This window comes from Otolemur garnettii, unplaced genomic scaffold, assembly GCF_000181295.1.
Source record: "Otolemur garnettii isolate 467f Iridium unplaced genomic scaffold, OtoGar3 scaffold00083, whole genome shotgun sequence".
Lineage (NCBI taxonomy): Eukaryota > Metazoa > Chordata > Mammalia > Primates > Galagidae > Otolemur > Otolemur garnettii.
Window position 1 is genome coordinate 3,484,167 of NW_003852478.1, and position 19,660 is coordinate 3,503,826.

At 37.4% G+C, this 19,660-nt stretch overlaps 1 protein-coding gene across 3 annotated transcripts in view; it reads right to left on the reverse strand.

Annotated features, from left to right (window-relative positions):
• The window catches only part of GABRA4 (gamma-aminobutyric acid type A receptor alpha4 subunit), a 68,855-nt gene that overhangs the window by 21,595 nt on the left and 27,600 nt on the right, over positions 1–19,660 (reverse strand). For all 3 annotated transcript variants that reach the window (XM_012808087.1, XM_012808086.1, XM_003794586.2), the window contains one exon: positions 18,235–18,494. In XM_012808087.1, coding sequence (XP_012663541.1) covers positions 18,235–18,494 — 260 coding nt within the window. The remainder of the gene's footprint in view (positions 1–18,234; positions 18,495–19,660) is intronic.

Below are 19,660 nucleotides of genomic sequence, written 5' to 3' on the forward strand. Positions count from 1 at the left end.
TGTGCTGTGATTCCTATAACTGTGAGTGGCTCAGTACACATAATGGCTACAGAATGTTGTGCTGTGATTCCTATAACTGTGAGTGGCTAGGTACAAGTAATGGCTACAGAATGACTTGAAAGGAACCAGGAAATTGACTGTGGACAAAAGTTACTTCAAATTATTTCATGAGATTCTGAAATTCTCAACTGATTATAATGTTAATCTTTCTCCTCATTACAGTATGCCTATTACAGATATATATACCTAGGTTTCTATTTGGAAACATTGAAACACTTTAGCAAATGATCACTTCAGCAAATTTTCTCCTGTGTTAAGTGTGACTATCTCTTGGTCAAGCCAGGGCACTTTTCTCTAGCACAAATGCTAAAGTGGGCAGGACACAGGACCATAGTCATGATCTCAGATGACTGATGACAAAGTCAGCCTATCCATTAAACATCAATTAAAAAAATCATTTCACATAGAAAGTCTACATGTCCAGAAGACCCAAAATCACATTACAACAAAGATATTTGTATCATAATGTTTATTGTAGCCCAATTCATAATTACTAGGTCATGGAAGAAGCCCAAGTACCCATGGATCCATGAATGGATCAATAAATTGTGATATATGTACACCATGGAATACTATGCAGCCATAAAGAAAGATGGAGACTTTACCTCCTTCATGTTTACATGGATGGAGCTGGAAAATATTCTTCTTAGCAAAGTATCTCAAGAATGGAAGAAAAAGTATCCAATGTACACAGCCCTATCACGAAACTAATTTATAGCTTTCATAGGAAAGCTATAACCTAATTATAGCCTAAGAATATGGGGATGGGGAGAGGAGGAGGGGAGGATGGATGGGTGGAAGGAGGGTGATTCGAGAGATCATATCTATGGTTTATCTTACAAGGGTACAAGTGGACTCTTTCTAAAAGTAGAATATAAACATCTTAACACAACTAAGAAAATGATATGAAGGCTATGTTAACCAGTTTGATGAAAATATTTCAAATTGTATATGAAAACACCACACTGTACCCCATAATTGCATTAATGTACACAGCTATCATTTAATAAAAAGAAAAGAAAAACTTTTAAAAAATCTTTCTGTATTTTATCTCAATACATTGAAATACTTCCTTATAATTGAATTTGATAAATAAGTTTGATTATGATACCAGGGATAGTACCCTTTGCAAATGTATAGAAAGGAATGATTTATTGAATTTTTTTATAATATAAATTAATAAACTGAAATTAATCCAGTTTATTAAATTTTTCATTAAATCATAGCAGTGTACATTAATACTATCATGGGGTGCAGTGTACTGTTTCTGTATACAATTTGAAGTACTTTCATCCAACTGGTTAACATAGCCTACATGCCTTTTTCTTAGTTATTGTATTAAGACATTTATATTCTACATTTAGAGAGATTCACATGTACCCTTATAGGGTGAACCATAGGCGCGATCCCACCAATCACCCTCCCTCCACCCCCCACCCCCGATTTATTGAATTTTGAAAGATGAATACAATTCATAAACACTATGGAACAATAAATATAAAAGAAAAAGAAATTAAATATTGCAAGCTACTAAAGGAGGGATTTGGGTTTTTTAATTAACAGAAAACAAGCAGGATTCACCACATAAAATCTCATCCTATTTTTATGATTGCTTAGGGATTCTAAACTAACACTGTGTCAGCAGATCAGGCCCCCACTGACCATATCTGTTTCAGGCCTGAAATGTATTCTTGTTCTGTGGATAATAGGTAGCCTCCCTGGTGCCAATTTTAGATCAGCTCATGGCAAACATTAGGCAGAAAACATGTTCACATTTTTCAGCATCAGCTAAGGCTTCAGCAAAGTGGGTTTCTTGCTTGCAGAAGCAGCAACAGTCATTCAAGCACAAGAGCAAGTGCCTATTGAAACTCAAAATCTGTACAAGCCTGAACCGCTTCAAGTCAAAAAAAAAAAAAAAAGCGAAAACACTAACAAAACAGTGCTGACGGCGTTAAGATGATGTCCACAGAGGATGTGCCCCCATTAGGCCCAGGCACACAGAATATAGCTCCAAGGTTTGGGGACTCTGGGCTCAAATCTAAATCTTTGTCTTCAAAACAAATAAACTAACAAATTTAAAAATGCTAATCACTATCATCAGCGGGACAATTTCTTACTAATTACCTCTTTTGCTGTCAAAAAGAGGCAGCTGATAAAGGCAATTTTATGTCAGATCTGGGCCTCATCTTTATTTCAAAAGACCATTTCCCATCTTTTTTTAAAATCCATTTTGGGGCTGGCAAAAACGGTGTTTCTAATAGCTCAACCTAACAAAACCTGGCTTTTCTCAAAATGAATCTCAGGCTCGTTTCTTCACGGAAGGGGCAGCATGTGGATGTCCAGTGCCCAACCGAGGCACTGCTCTCTCCGTTGTCTTAGCTAACAACTTGCTCTAAGGAAATCACTGTCAAGGTACCGTCTGGTTTCCAGCTCTTGCTTACACTCCAGGGAAGGACTTTTCAAATCCCACGGCGGCCTCCTTTTCTTACTTTCCAAGCAAGATGCCCTTATCAGAATTCCTCTGTCCAAACAAGCTCTCAGGAGAGCATCTGAGTATCCAGTCAGAAGAGCACCACCAGATCCTTCCTTCATATAGAACCTGAGCATGGACTGGTGTCCCAGGTACAACCAGACCAGCAGAGAGGGGCGTAACGCCTACCTTCTACCTCGTACCTATCTGCGCTGGGAGACAGAGACAACCCACACAGTACAACTAAGGGTCAAAGGCAAAGCCAGTAGAAGAGCAGAGAGAGCATTTGCTTTGCACGTGAGAGTTCAAAAAAACCCACGTGGTTTGGGATTAAGAGAAGAGTTATACAGATTTCTTTCACTTATCCAAAAGCTCTCTGTAGGCCTCAAAAGGCAAAATGACAATACTGGGACAGGTTTATGGGTGTTTTCTCTTGCTGTTAGTGCTAGTTGTCTGTTATTGTTACTAATACTCCGCAGGGACCGCACTGCACTCATTCATTCTTTCATGCATCGACCTAGGTGACAATTACCAGGTGCCAGCCCCTGCCCTAAAAGTTGCTTTTAAAGTTCATACTTTTCAAAATGCTTTTCAAAAAATCTATCTGACAGACAAATCCTAGTTATTCACACATCCTCATAGTTTCTTAAGCTGGAGATAGTAATATACCCATTTTGTATATACAGAGTTGATCTCTGCCCTTCAGATGCACAGAGTCCTTGCCAACTTCTGCCAAATTCTCCTTAGAAATCTAAAGTGCCAAAATGCCACAGACCTGAGCAAAGACAATGTGCAGATGTGCTAAATGGAGGGATCCTTCCTCCTGTACATCTCTGTCCTTTACTCAATAATTTATGGTATATATAATTATATATAATTATGTATATATGTATATATATATAATTATATACATATATGTATGTATATATATAATTATATACATATATGTATATATATTTGTTTGAAAAAGAGTTTCACTTGGTTGCCCTCAGTATAGTGCCATGGCATCATAGCTCACAGCAACCTTAATCTCTTGGGCTCAAGCCATCCTCTTGTCTCAGCCTCCCAAGTAGCTGGGGCTATAGGCACCCACCACAATGCCTGCCTATTTTTTAGAGACAGGGTCTCGTTCTTGCTCAGGCTGGTCTTGAACCTGTGAGATCAGGCAATCCACTGCCTTGGCCACCCAGAGTTCTGGGATTACAGGTGTGAACCCCCAGGCCCAGCTTGTATGGGAAGATCTTGATTATCTATGTTTAACTGATTGGACTTAGGAAAACTTTTTAGGGAGGGAAGAACAGGCAGTATCCACAGCCCTACCCTTTCCATGAATTCCCTAAGAACTACCTTTTCTGTATGGAGCCTAAAACTGTTTATGATTAGCCAAGCAAAAAGTAACTAAAGGTAAAACGGTTTGTTATAACCAATCCGCCTGACAGAGAGAGAGAGAGAGAGTGACTACATTGCTTGGAATCACAAGACTACAGAGAATAAAATTCCCATGCTGATCCTCTAGAAGATGATCTCAGAGTTAAAAAATCAAAGTTCAAGAGCTATAACTGAGGGAGAAAGAACAGCGTCTCATAGAGGAAGGAGGAGGAAGGTCAAAATTTGAGATCACTCATAAGGGCAGCAAAAGATGGTTTAGAAAAATTTATGATGTATTATTCAAGCAAAGAATCAAGGAAAATTAAAAGACCTGTGGAATCAGAGATACCTCAAAATAGTAAGCAACACATCTCAGGCCACGCAATGGGAGAGGGAAGTGCCCTCTTACTCAAACTGTGGGAAAACTGACCAGTACGTATCACTTTCTTTTACTAAAAATATTTTTCATACACAATATCCTCTAATTCATTTAAGGGAAATGAAATAATGAAATGAAAGAAATCCATACCCCACACTGACGTTTCTTGAAACTTCTAAATCATCTGAGGCTGAGCAAAAAAGCTGGAGATTTAGCAATGTATATTATGCTGTAGGAAAATTAGCTCCTCAAAATAGCCAAAGGAAAATTGGCAGTTTATTCAAAACCAGAAGGAAAGAATAATCTTACTCAGTAGCTTAGGAATGATAACTTGCTGGAAAATATAACCCAATGTTGAGGAAAGTTGTTTAAAGCAATTGTGTATTTTTGAAGTTGGATTTTTCTTTTCCATTCTAAAAAGAAAATATTGGCTCGCGCACGTCGCTGACAGAGATGGAAAACAAAAGATTATCAAATGAACTAAAATTTGAAACACCGTTAGGAAAATCTTTAACAATAAAATTTCATCAATGGAAATGCGTGGTTCTTTAATATATTGCTAGCCCTGAAAACCATGTTTGTATCCAAGTTGTTTGAGGAACAACACCGATCGATAGGCATTGCCGGCACATCTGCGACGTGCTTAGCAAACATGTGCCAGATGAGCTGGAGAATAATGGATTCAACGAAGAAGAGATAAAAATTCCAGTAACACAGTAATAGTCTGTGAATTACGTAGTGATCCTAGAATGATCCTTTAGTCCATAAATATTACAACCTCATAATATTTGCAGTAATGAAGATGGCTTACTCCCTCCCTACTCTCCCTCACCTGCTGATCATCAGCAACATTCACCACCAGCCTGAATTCTCCCCGCCCAAAGCTCCAGATGCTTCTTCACAATCAGTATCCCTTGCTCCCTGCAGGATATTCGCTCCTCGTGGTCACTTTCATCACTCTACTTTGTCACCTGATGTAGTATAAATCTACCTCTTGAACATTTTTAAGGTTTTCCCCATGACATTTAAAATAGGATTTTTTTTTTAAAGACAGAATCTCACTTTATTGCCCTTGGTAGAGTGCTGTGGCATCACACAGCTCACAGAAACTTACAACTCCCGGGCTTAGGCGATTCTCTTGCCTCAGCCTTCCAAGTAACTGGGACCACAGGTGCCCGCCACAACGCCTGGCTACTTTTTTTTGTTGCAGTACGGCTGGGGCTGGGTTTGAACCTGCCACCCTTGGTATATGGGGCCGGCGCCCTATTCACTGAGCCACAGGCGCCGCCCAATAGGATTGTTTTAAAAACATGTTGTAACTAGACATTGCTAATTGAGTATGTTAATGCATGCATGATAGTTTATTTCAAACCCCGAAATAATAATAATGCTTTAAAAAGTTTTTTTAATGTATAAAACATCACCAAAATTTTGGAAAATTATAGATTAATCTATAGTTTGATAAAATGATTGTCCTAAATTAATTGGTGACTTTTAGCCTTGATGAAATCCTCATGAATTTTACACAAAGCAGGAGATTGAAAGCATATGATTAATTTTCTGTGACATTGCTTTCAATGTAAACCAAACTACTGACCAAGGGATATGGCTTGCTCATAAATGTGATGGAGTTTCAAAGTATGACTTACCCTTTTATTAATGGAAACATTAAGAAAAGCTTCAGGGGTAAGTTGGGGACTAGATGCATGGCACGAGGCAGTAACAGGTAAGCACTGACGTTAGTGGGTTATAACTGTAGTGACGGGGAGTATATACGTTGGATGCAGACCACCTGAGCTTACATGTGGCCTCTATTACTTAAATGCTATGTGACTTTGGGAAAATCACTTAGACTTTTCTGGGCCTCCATTTCCCCATTTGTAAAGAGAAACACTGTAAAGATTACAGGAGTTAATAAACATACATAAAATGCTTAAAATATTCCCTGGAACGTGGTTAGCACAATACCAGTGGCTACTTTTACTGCTGTTGGAGCATATGGACTTTTGCTGGGTAGATGTAGATGTATAAAATAAGGTGAATATTTAATTTGATCTGACTCGGTGACCTCAGAAATAACCATCCTCCCTCTAATTAGGCTTTGATGTATCTGTACCAAAGTAAGCACCTGCTAAAGAAGGCAGAGAAAGCTGGCATTAGTTATAGAAAGCAGATGAGTTTGTAGGCACACAGATTTTTTAATTAGAAGGAAATTTAGATACGATCTTGCCTCGCTTTATCATTTAACAGATGGAGAAGTGGAAACCCAAGTACTGAGTTGTCTGATCAAAGCTACCCTGGGGAACTGAGAATAGGGGCAAAATCCCCTAATCTTTGCTTGTAATAATTTTTAAGCGAGAGGCAACCCCACACACCTCGAAGCACCCCGCTTTCTGATGCCAAACACACAGGCCTCAGATCCAAGTCTACTGATCACTACGCGCAGATGATCTAGACAGCTCACCAAAATTCTTCACCAAAGCTCACTTTTCTCGGTCACGAAATGATACATATAGCAATGCAATGACACATCCAGGGGTTTGTTATGAAAATTGGGGAAAAAAACTTGTAAAGCAACCAGCATAATACATAGCACATAGTAGGTACTCAATAAAGGAGATGACGATAAAGATCTGACGTGACGTGCTACCTCGCAAATTTTATACTAAATACACTTCACAGACTCTTTATTTCCCATATTTGTAAACATGGAATACATGAAAATCGATGAAAAACTTATTATCCATATCTGTACCATACATATACACACATCAGTGCAAACCCCAGTGTATTATACCAGGTTGGCAAATTACTCCTTCCTTAAGCACTGGTTAGTTTTTGTAATGCAGAAATAAATTTATGGCATTTCCTCTTCTGGAAAAGGGAATAGCCTAAATCTTCATTTATGATGCAAATGTTGGTGTTTTTCTTTCTGAGTGCCATTGTTACCAATTATTTCCAAAATATGCACAATATTGTTCTAATAAACTACTAAAACTGATGATAATCCTTTTGAATGATAATCCTTAACTTCTTGCTTTCTGCATTTCAAAGACTAATCTGAAATCTGAACTTAACTCTCTCTGATATAGTTATGTATCTTCTATCTCTCCCCTACCTCTCCTTTACAGAATTTTGCATATTTGTCATTATTTATTTGAAATTAATTGTTCAACATCTATCCCCCCCATTATCTTCATATCTATGAAAGGAATGAGCACAGTGTCCTCTACTTAATGTTCCATAAACAGGCCAGGCGTGGTGGCTCATGCCTGTGATCCCGGCACTCTGGGAGGCCGAGGCAGGTTGATGGCCTGAACTCAGGAGTTCAAGACCAGCCTGAACAAGAGCTAGACCCTGTCCCTACTAAAAATAGAAAATCAGCCAGGTGTTGTGGCGGTCTCCCCTAGTCCCAGCTACTCCAGAGGCTGAGGCAGGAAGATCGCTTGAGCCCAAGAGTTTGAGGTTGCTGTGAGCTATGATGCCATAGTACTCTGCATGGGGTGACAGAGTGAGACTCTTTCGCAAAAGAAAAAAAATGTTCCATAAATACAAGAGTTCCTCAGTATGTAATTAAATACATGTCTAGAGATCTTTATTTCAGCAGACAGATCCATGGTAGCAGTAAAAATTTGAGAGTAAGTTCACAATACTATAAGCATACTTAAATTATTCTAAAACCACTCTCTCCCTCTCTCTTCTCCTCTCTCTCCTCTTCACCCTCCTCCTTCTCCTTCTTCTTCTTCTCTCTCTCTCCTTTGTCTTCTCTTTTTCTCTCCTCCTTGGTGCTGCTCTGCAGCCTCCCTCCCCCACCAAAAAAGACTTTTGTACAAAAAAAAAAAAAAAAATTCTAAAACCGACATTCTAATTCTATACACTAATATAGTCTCCCACATGATTAACAGCGGGTATTCCTCATCCTCAGCAGGCCAAGTTCCTAGGTTTTCTCTTCTTTGATTTCTACATCAGCACTTTGCACGGTGACTGGTGCAATGGTGTCCGTTAGACACTTATTAAATGACCAGCTGACATGTACGCTTACGTGTTTGCATGTCATTTCTCTGCTCATGACAAAATCACAAAACTAACAGATAAAAGCATAGCTGGAGATGAAACATAGTCCTGGTATTTTTGACACTTAAATCATACAGTTTAGTAATTCTGCAATTAAACAATCACTCATAGCCTAAAGAGCATTACTAACTAAAGAACATTCTGTACTTTAAAAAGGTATGAATTTGGGGAGGTACTTATTTATATAAGATTTTAAGGATGTAATTAAACTTCTGTCACAAAAACAGCTAAATGTCAAATGAACTGACAGGATTGCTTCACGTCCTTTCTCAAACTGCCGAGGAAAGAGCTTTTAAACTAAGTTAAAAAAAAAATGAAAGAAATAAGGACAAATGGAAAAATAAGGGTTTTCACGTTAGCTTAAACTATTTAAAGAATGGCATTTCTAAGAGGAGTTTTAAGAATGACTGAAGTGAAAATCTAAATCTGACCTAGATCATATACCATTTAAGGAACGGAATGAAGTTTGTGTATTACCAACCAGGGGGACATCATTTCATTTAACACTGATATCACTCACGTCACTGATACCTGTGCCAATGATATGACAAAAATTATCAAAGGACCACAAACTTCTCTTTCCTCATAATTCAGAGCTGCACGTGTAGGTTGGTTGAGGCTTTCTGTGTCACTGTTTTCCCAGTAATTCTCAGTTCTCTATTGCTGTCCAACTGCTGACAAGTGCATCTCAGAATACTAAGAATGACTCTGAAACGCTCACAGTGACCCCACTCAACATCTGTCTATGCTCACATTCATTTCTGGTAAGAAAGAATGTTCCATGAAAGACATTTTTGGGGGGAAAATTACTGGTACCTTGTTTTTTAGAGATATCACTTTTCCTACTCTCATTCCGACAGTTGACTCACAATCGATCAATAGACAGCTGCCATTGTTAAGTGCCGTGCCAGTTACTGTGTTGGAAAATAAAGTCATAACCTGGTTTCTTAATGAGCTCATCATCTAACTAGGTAAATCTAGCAATCACATATGACGCAGTTAAAGCAAAATACCACGGGATGTTCAAAAGTGATAAATGAAGTCACGCAGACTTTCAATACTGAAGATGCTTAAAGAAATAAAGGATGGCTTATCCTACAAGGGTACAAGGGCATCTTTCTAAAAGCAGAGTATGAATGTCTTAACTCAATAACTAAGAAAATGACAGGAAGGCCACGTTAATCAGTTTGATGAGAGTATTTCAAAATGTATGTGAAAACATCACACTGTACCCCATGATTGCATTAATGTACACAGCTATGATTTAATAAAAAAAAAAAAACCTAAAAAAAATAAAGAAAAAGAAAGAAAGGACAGTAATGATCACAGGCAATATTCACTGGGTACTAAGCACCATACTGGGTACTTTACCTGCATAATATAATATAATGTTCACCAAAAGCCTTTCTAGTAGGTTCTATTATTTCCCTCCACCCCCCCTTATAGATGTGCATCCTGGAGACCATGTCCTTGCAATCCTGGGGTTCTGTCAGAACAAGCCCCATATAGGAAATAAGACTAGAGTTTGACTTTGAAGGCTGAGTAATAAAAAAGCAAAACCTTATAAAGGTATTTGAATTATTAAATCCAAGATGTACCTTGAATTATTTACGTATCTTTTTCACGTCACCTTTTTCATAAAGATTCTAAGCAGCACAAATAGCTCTTTAATTTTGCAAATAGACTTGCAAAAATATATAAACACTTTAAATCAGAAAGTCCATGAACAATAGTTATGGCGAAATGCAAACCAAGAGAAAAAGAAATGGGGTCGATGGGAAATGAAAGACCAGCAGTGGGAAAGTAAGTACTCGGAGTTTTTAAAAAGAGACCCGTCGTTATTATGGGCAAGAGAAATTGTCCCACTATAGAAATCTCCACCTACCTAAAGTTGAACTAATTCACGTCTTTATTAAATGTGCTTCAACTCTCTTCCCTATCCCAGTGATTGAAGCCACCATCATCCATCTCATTCTCCATTTCCCTCGCTCAACCCATCTCATCTGTCATTTAACCTTAAGGCTTAAAGCATGGGGCCTACTGTCCCAGCACTTCAACTTTCTATAGGTGACTTTGGGGAGATTATTTGATCACCAATAATTTCCTCATTAGTAAAACATGGATAAAAATAGGACATATTTTATAAGTCATCAGAATTAAATTATAGATGGAACGTCTGTAAAAGTTCTTATCATTGACACATAAAAAGCATTCAGAATATTACACTATTGTTAATTATCCATAGAAATGGAAAGACTCTATTAGGCTGAGCATTATCTAGCTATATATCTGTATCACATATGTATCATATGTATATGGATATACCCATCTACATACAGATGCACACTCTAATGACTATCCTTGATAGAGATATTATAAATTAAATGCTATAAAAGGAGTGTAAGAGAAAAAGCTCCACACTCAGACATAACTAAGTTAATTCAAATATTGGCTTTACCATTTTCTAACTGTGTCATCTTGACCATACCACTTAACAACAAGGCTGAGTTTCTTCATCTGGAATAGTTATTGTGAGCTTGACATTCACACACAAAGCCCATCACATAGTACCTTACACAAAATAAGAGCTCGGTTAATGTTAGTCAATCTCATTATATCACTGAGTGTTTTATCAAACACAGCACATGTACATTAGTACATACTTTGTTGATGATAAAGAACCAAAGACTATATTTTTAAGTGACTTTCAAGAAATATTTTCTTGTGCAGCACCTGTAGCTCAAAGGAGTAGGGCACCAGCCCCATATGCCAGAGGTGAAGGGTTCAAACCCAGCCTGGCCAAAAACTGCAAAAAGCTTCTTATTCTTTCTTAAGAAAGCTTACCTTTTTTGTTCTATAGTTATTTATTTTTCAAATCATTCTATTAATCCAAATCATACATCACTGAGAAAGTAGTAAGAATATAAAATGATAGAACCACGAGTATAAGGCTCAACTCAAATATTGGAAGGACAGAGTCAAAGGCCCCCTGAGATGCCCAAAGACTCACCTGCGCTGCCTATAGCTGTTCTTAAATTCTGCCAATTGGCCTTTTCTCCCTGCTTCATGAATATTCCATAAACCATAAGCTTTCCAATTCCCAAAGAATAGAAATGATCACCATAAGCCAGGCCATTAACAGTCCACAGGTCACATGTGACATGAGTCAAACCACTGGTGAGCTCACCCAGAGGACTACTAGACTACCAAACATTGTGTAGATTCCGAAGACAATTCCAAATGAAGGGTTCAAAAACATTTTCAGCAAAGGCAGTATCATTTGAATAACTGAATAGTTCACTATTAGTAATGGTAAGTAAAATTACAATTTGGAATGCATACTTGAATCTGCAAATTTCTGATGTCTGATTAGAATCTCTATGGAGATCCCCAAATCCTATGAGATTCTTAGAATATTTCCTTCCAGTAATATCTTATAAAATTTTGCCTTAACATACTCCTTCCCTAAGAGTATGGTGTGAGCATGGGGAAGCAAAAGAAAACAAGGAAGTATGCAACCATGAAGCGAATGCTTAGTCCCAGGGATCAAAGGCTTAAAAAGGCCAGATTGAAACCTGAAAATAAAGAAAAGAAAGATCCCAGCACATTAAGGAAAGAGAAATCTCCCAGCACCCTTCATGCTTATTCTTCCGATATAATACACAACTGGGCCCACCTTACCACATCGTGGTTGATACCAACTTTATCAACTTTTCCATTAAAGCCAAATGCAGTCAATGATGGACTGTCTGTATGCCAAGTGCATTCCTTGTATAACTGACTGTGTAATGGCTCAAATTGAGAAATTGGGGCAGAAGTATTGAGTGGCCCTCAGGATGGCCAAGGATCGAAGATTTGAACGATTACCATGCACACACAAAGGAACCTATGCAGATGACTGCTTAGTACAGAGAGTGACTCAGCACAAGTGTTACATCGTGGCCACAGTTGACCAAGACCTTAAACGAAGAATCCGGAAATCCCTGGAGTTCCTATCATGTATATTTCTAACCATAGATACAATATTGAACGGATGTCAGATGATTATGGAGCCCCTTGGTTCTAATTCTTATAAGACAATGTTCCTATGCCTTTCTTCAACCAACTTTCTCTGTTAACAGTTTGTTAACCATGAAATACCATGAATTATTACTCTGTTCACCAGCTTGCTTTATTATGACCTGGAGGATGTAGGTAAATACACTCATGTTTGGATGCTATTTTGAAAATGATATTTTATCTCATTGATGGTCAAAGATGCAAAATCTTACAAAGCATGCTTTATTCTTTTTTGAGTTCTGTTGCACAATGTGGTATAGTTAATATTAGAGTAATAGATATTTCAAAATTGCTAACAGAGTAAATTTCAAATGTTCTTACCACAAAAACGTTAAGTATTTGAGGTGATGGATATATTCACTAGGTTGATTTTATTATTCCACATTGTATTCATAGATTATAACATCACTGTGTACTCCATAAGTTTATACAATTATAAATTGTTGGTTTATAATAAAATAAAATTGTTGTGTCTTTTTGTAAAAAAAAAAAATACTCCTTTCCTCTTAATTTTTGTTCTACTCTTTATTCCTCTCTTCTTTAATTTTCCCTCAATCTTTCAAGTTAAACCTAATACTGAAGTCATTTGATAACAAGTTACACTCCAAAGCCAGCTACCCTCTGGCAATGTTCTGAAATCAGGAGGATGGGTGGGCCTACACATTGGTCACTGTCTTCAGAACACAGATATTCTTTTAGTAAACTGCTATAGAGATATACTTTATTACACACACATTGACACGCACTGTAGAGGACATGAACCATCTGATGCATATTTAGAATCAATTTATTTCAAGTTCTTCCCAATGCCTAAATGGTATGACTCTATTCACTTCACAAATTTCATCTTCTTGACCTTGGATATACCATTTGCACACAGCATGCAGACCATATTGCAAAATGGAGTTACTGAAGCAGAATGAACTCAGCCAACTGAATGAGTTCAACCAAGCATTTATAGGCAGTGGCAATTGCTATAGTCTCAAGAGATAGATCAGGGAGCAAATGAAGACTATCAATTCTCTTCCCATCTTTAAAAATTAATAAGAAGAGTTTTATTATGATTGATACTTCCAAGTATTTATAAAATTCCATTATAGTACCAGTGCCATGAGTCTTACTACCTCCTAAAAATTAAAAAGAACTATATCTATTCATTAGGAATACAAAAAAATTATACATACATTTCTATATACACTATATGTTTCCAAATCTGGGATCTTTGAACCTGGAGCAACCTAGGGTTGGGGAAAGTTAATAGCTATATGGGAGAGTCAGTATATAGTTTTATAATTTCCACATAATTAAAAAAGCCACAGGATGAAAAAATTCATTGTTTTAAAAATTAACCACTGATGATGTATTTTAAAATGTAATACATAACTTTCAAAGTACAGGAGGAAAAAGTGGCACCTATGGCTCAAAGGAGTAGGGCACCGGCCCCATATGCCGGAGGTGGTGGGTTCAAACCCAGCCCTGGCCCAGATAAATAAGTAAATGTTCAAAGTACAGGAGGAATGAAAGAGTAAGATGAGTAAGGAAAATTTAATGATAAAAATGTAGTAGAAAGGTTAATATTCAGAAATAAGATAAAAACATTAAAATCAGAATAAATAAATTGAAGGGAAAAAATATTAAAAGACAGAAAAATTAAAAAATTATTTCATGATAAAACACTGAGCCTGATATGGCAATATAGCCATAATGAATCTTTAAATATTGAATATAATAACATCAGCATGTATAAAATAAAAATAATTAAAAGGCAAAAATATACACATCATCTTATAACATTAGTGGGAGGATATTTTATATATTTCTTCCTATTTAAAAAATTCAAGAAGAGGTGGTTTATTTTTAAAAAGTGAAATAATATTATAAGTAAAATTATTTTAATAACCAAAAATTAACTCTCTTCCAGTTACCTTCAAGCATTCATAAGCTTTCAGCATAACTCGGGGTATAAGAAAAATATCGATAACATTCAAATATGTACAGATAATATTTCTGAAAACATACCATATAACCAAAAATTAACAATGGAATTAAATAAACAAAAACATCCCACTTGAAAATTTTAATATTATCTAGAAATAATTCTTAGCTCATAGAGAAAAGTAGGGACATATTAGACTTGGGACCAAAGATGTGATCGATTTTGGAGTATATTCTGTGGACTGATGAGAAAAATGTGTATTCAGTTTTGTTAGGATGAAATGTTCTGTAGATGTCTGTTAAATCCAAATGTTGAATGGTTAAGTTTAAATCTAAAATTCTTTGCTAAACTTCTTATTGGGGGATCTATCAAACACTAGCAAGGGGGTATTAAAATCAGTAGTGGCATATTAGGACACTAGTGGCATAAATATAGGATATTTAGCAAATTATGATGATGATCTCATATATTAAAAATTATGAATTACGGTCAAAAGTGTTTGCAAAGGAAATCTTAATGCAATTAAGAGAAGTTTATTGTTAAATGAGAAACAGTAAAAATAAATTAATAAAAAGAAAACTCAATAAGTTAGAAAAGGAGTAACAAGATTTACCTGCAGAAAGATTAAATTCAATTAAAACCATAAATCAATAATTAGAAAACAGAATTAGTACAATAAATAAATTCATGACTCTTTTTTTCAATGGGAGCCATAAATAGCATTCTTCTATCAAGGTTTGAACATAAAGCAAAGCAAAACAACAGCAGAAGGCAGAGTTTACCCAGTCTGTACTTCTATTCTGAAAACAGAATAAAAAATACATTCTGATAGTTGTATTGGTTAAACTGATTCATTTGGAGGAAGATATAAGCTATCTTCTAAATACACCTGCTATAAAGACATCTATTTGCCTGCCTGTTCACATGCCATTCTTAAAGACCAATAGAGCCCTAGGAGCAGAGCTACAAATCACAAAACCTGACTACTTAATCCCTGCCAGATGGACACCTAACCTGATTTATTCAACCGACTTCCTTTCTCTGAGAACTGAATCTCCTCCTTTGCACCCCACGCAAGCACTTCCTGCCTTCTTTAGTGCTTTAGCAGTATCATCGTACCATCACCATCTAACACGTCACCTGTCATCATCTGTCTTATTATGTCTGGTTTTTTTTTTTTTTTTTTTTTTTTTTTTTTGCAGTTTTTGGCCCAGGGCTGTTGAACCTGCCACATCTGGCATATGGGGCCAGAGCCCTACTCCTTTCAGCCACAGGTGCCCCCCATGTTATGTCTGTTTTTAAAAATTGTTTGCCTCCCTAGCCCCACACAAATATATGTAAGCTCCATATATCAGGATATTAGTTGGGGTCTAGGGTACCCTATTGATTTCTAGATCCTTAAGAAGGTTTGGTACATGAGTTGGCATGAAATATATATTTGTTGGATGAGGTGAGCGAAGGAATAAGAGACTGACCTGCCATCTTTAGAGAATAAAGCTGATGATTTCTGTGCACTTTGATTTGGGTACGCACCCACAAAAGGAGTTTTAGGACACCACTTGTAGCAACTACAGTAGTCTGTGTAAATGACAACACCCAGACATTTGTCCTCTGATATAAGAAAGAAGCAGAGGAGAGTCTGAAGATGAAGAGAAGATGACCAAGAGAAGGGAAAAGAAAATGCTTTTCAGTTTTCAGAAAGATCTTAATTTCTACAATTGGACTCCACGAGAAAAAATGACGCTTTTTATTTTTTAAATCACAGACTCACCAATGGATGTGACAAATGTATAATAGTTCTCATTAGGCTTTCCACATCCTCTTAGATCTGTCCGTTTAAAGTAAGAATTCTCCATCTAGAATGCGCATCACCTACAACTATGGGTCTTCTGGTTTATTGGTTTTATTTTCTTCTTTCATGAAAGACCACAGGCCACAGACCAGTGGTTCTCAACCTTCCTAATGCCGTGACCTTTTAATCCAGTTCCTCATGTTGTGGTGACCCCCAACCATAAAATTATTTTTGTTGCTACTTCATAACTGTAATTTTGCTACAGTTATGAATCGTAATATAAATATCTGATATGCAGGATGTATTTAGGTGACCCCTGTGAAAGGGTCATTCGATCCCCAAAGGGGTCATAACCCACAGGTTGAGAACCACTGCCACAGACAGTCCCCATGGGGTACTTTATAAAATTAAATTAATTTTAATTAAAATCATACCTGTACACTGAAGAGTACGTGTGGGCATACTTAAGGGAGGAGTCATATCTTGATGTGTTTGCATTACTAGTAATAATGACTTTATAAATTTGAAACTAATATTTAATTGTTAGTAGATTAGAAATATTATTGGGATCAGAGTCCAGACAAAGGGAGACAGTTATGAGGAATTGATTTGGATCCATTTTCCTGGCTCTGAGCACGAAGTGTGAGATCCTGTCACTTCACTATTGCTGAAGCCTGGTGTGTTACATGTCCCCCCACCCCCCGCAGCTGTGACACAGCAGCTGGCTGGAGGCCTTGAAGCTGTTTCCAGGGCAAGGCTGTGTGCTCTGAGGGATTGGTTTTGGGGAGTTAATAATGTAAATTTTTTAAACTGTGTCCAACTCAGTAAGACTTGTTCCAAATCGGATAAGGAGAATGAAGATCTCCTTTCTACTGTCACCTTGATTGGGCCGGAGAAGTCATCTGTTTGGACACAGGGCAGTCAGGATATTAAAACATCACATCTGTGTGACTGTGGGTCAGCTAGGATTTGGTCCTTGAGTCGGCCACTGATGGCCTTCCTTATCAAAACTTCGTTCACATTAAGACCATACTATTTTGAAACAGTAACAAGTAATAAGTAAATCCATGTATTAATGTAACCAGCTGCAGAGTTAGTCAGTCGAGTCAGTCTAGTTAGAAGGAACGCAAGTGTAGCAAGAACCTTGACAGATCATCTGCCTGGCTTTCATGAGATTTGTGACTGTAAAACTGATCTATGAAATAAATACAGAGCTAGCCCGATACTCAGGGAAGCATCCTGGAAGCTTCACGAGGAAGTGTGTGCCATCTCCCAAGTCTTGATGCTCTTAAAACTCTCTGTCTGTGTCTATTATTTATCTATAGTAATTCTCTACAACTCTCACTAATAAATTTCACTAATAATTTTCTGGTCTCCCCATACTACCAGGCCACTAGGAAGTAAATCCAACTTGTGTCCAGGCTGGTGTGCAATAGTAGACATTTATGGGGTACCATGAGATGATCTGATATACAACGTGGATGCTTAAATCACACTGAGTAACACAGACATCACCTCACTTATTTTTTGTGATAAGACATTTAAAATTCACTCTTTAAGGTTCTTTTGAAGTATACCCTTGCCTTGTGCACATGAGGTGAGATATGTGGGGTACTTTTTTTTTTTTTGCAGTTTGGCCAAGGCTGAGTTTGAACCCACCGCCTCTGGCATATGGGGCCGGGGCCCTACCCTTTTGAGCCATAGGCACCACCCCCAAATGTGGGGTACTTTTACCATGCATCTATATAAAGAAAGGTTTCTCTGCCTTGTTCAGTGAAATCTACTAAAATGCCTTTCCAACCCCATCAAAGATGTCCACACGTTCCTCCTAAAGTATACATGAGATTTGACCCCTTTCTGTAAAAACTTCTAATTCTGCAAAAAACTTTCAAAGAACTTACATCTTTGAGTTGTTTAAGTTTTAAGCTACTAATCATCATTTTATAGTTTAAGTCGACGAATATCCTTTTATATTTTCTGGATTTTTAAACACCTTAAAAATTGCCCTTGTGACTATTGAGGTTGCAGGTTGTCCCCACAATGCAAATTTGCCCAAGAAGCTGACATTTTAACCTGAAGGAGAGGCAGTCAGATACCTGCACAGGTGCTTCAGCGGGCTTTTCCTTCAGCACTGGAGCAGCGGGGGGCTCCTGAAGGGGTTTTGATGTCTTCTTTTTGGCTTTTTCCATTTGAATATTAGTAAAATAGTTGACAGCAGCAAACTCAATAAGAGCCGAAAATACAAAAGCAAAGCAGACAGCTATGAACCAATCCATGGCGGTGGCGTAGGACACTTTGGGCAAGGAATGCCGTGCACTGATGCTGAGGGTGGTCATGGTCAGGACCGTGGTGATTCCTTCAAAGCAAAAGAGCAAAAAGTAAAAATATTTTATTGTCATTTCCATGCAAAATGCCCCAATGGAAAACCCAGAATATTAGGTGGCATGGGGTTAACAAAACTTATAATAACTCAAACAAAATCATCTTTGATGGAGACTTTGAATTCTAGTGATTTGGTGAACTTACCACAATCTTTGGAGTGAAAGACAGATATGGTTTTTCTAATCACTGGTTCAAAGCCACCTGGATTAAGTTTGGAAGATGTATTGGGCTTTATTTGTTACCTACCTATTGGGTTTTCTGTACAGATTAAAATTATGTAAGGAAACTGGCATAGAGGGGGTTGAGATTGGAATCTGAGCTGACACACTTGAGGTGCTCAACAAACACGCCTAACAAGAAGAGTGACTGACTGAAGCAGTGATTCTCATTTAGGAGTGGGAAGAGGGGAACACCGACTTAAATTAGGGCATCAAAATGTCTCAGGTAAACATGGCCCACTACTATTGAGAATCACCAGAAAAAGCATGAAATATATTAGGTCTTTCTTATCTGTAACTGAATATCATCTGTTAAATTGAAATCATAAATATATCAGTTATGGAGAAGCCTAATTTATGTAAAACAATAGAAATATATTCCCAGACAAATAGATTTTCTGTGCCATTTGGCATTAAAAATATTGGATATTTACCACCCAACGGTTTGCAGCTGGCAGAAAAATTTTACAAAAATAACAGAGGTCCTTGTCTTCCGTCAGTGGACTTCAGAGGCACCACCTCCAGGAACCTTTTCTCTTTAGCCTAGAGAAAAGCGTAATCCCCACCCTCAGAAATTCCACTTGCCACTGGAACTATTCTGCAATGCATTATTTAAGGATGCTAATATTTGGATGCTTATCCCTTTCTGCTTCTCTATTTGTCTATCTACTTCATGTTATCTAGTTAAGCCTAAACATTCTTATGGGTATTTACTATACCCATCTTAATTTATTTCACATTCTTCCTAGGACAGCTCCTAAAGATGACACACCATGTGTTTGGGGATGATGATGATGATGGTGACAATGGTGAGGATGAAGGCATCTAAACGGAACATTCCAATCCATGCTAATCCCCAGCTGAAAGGCAAATAATACATGTTCAACCAAACAGATAGTGAGCCCCACACAATAAGAAAGGA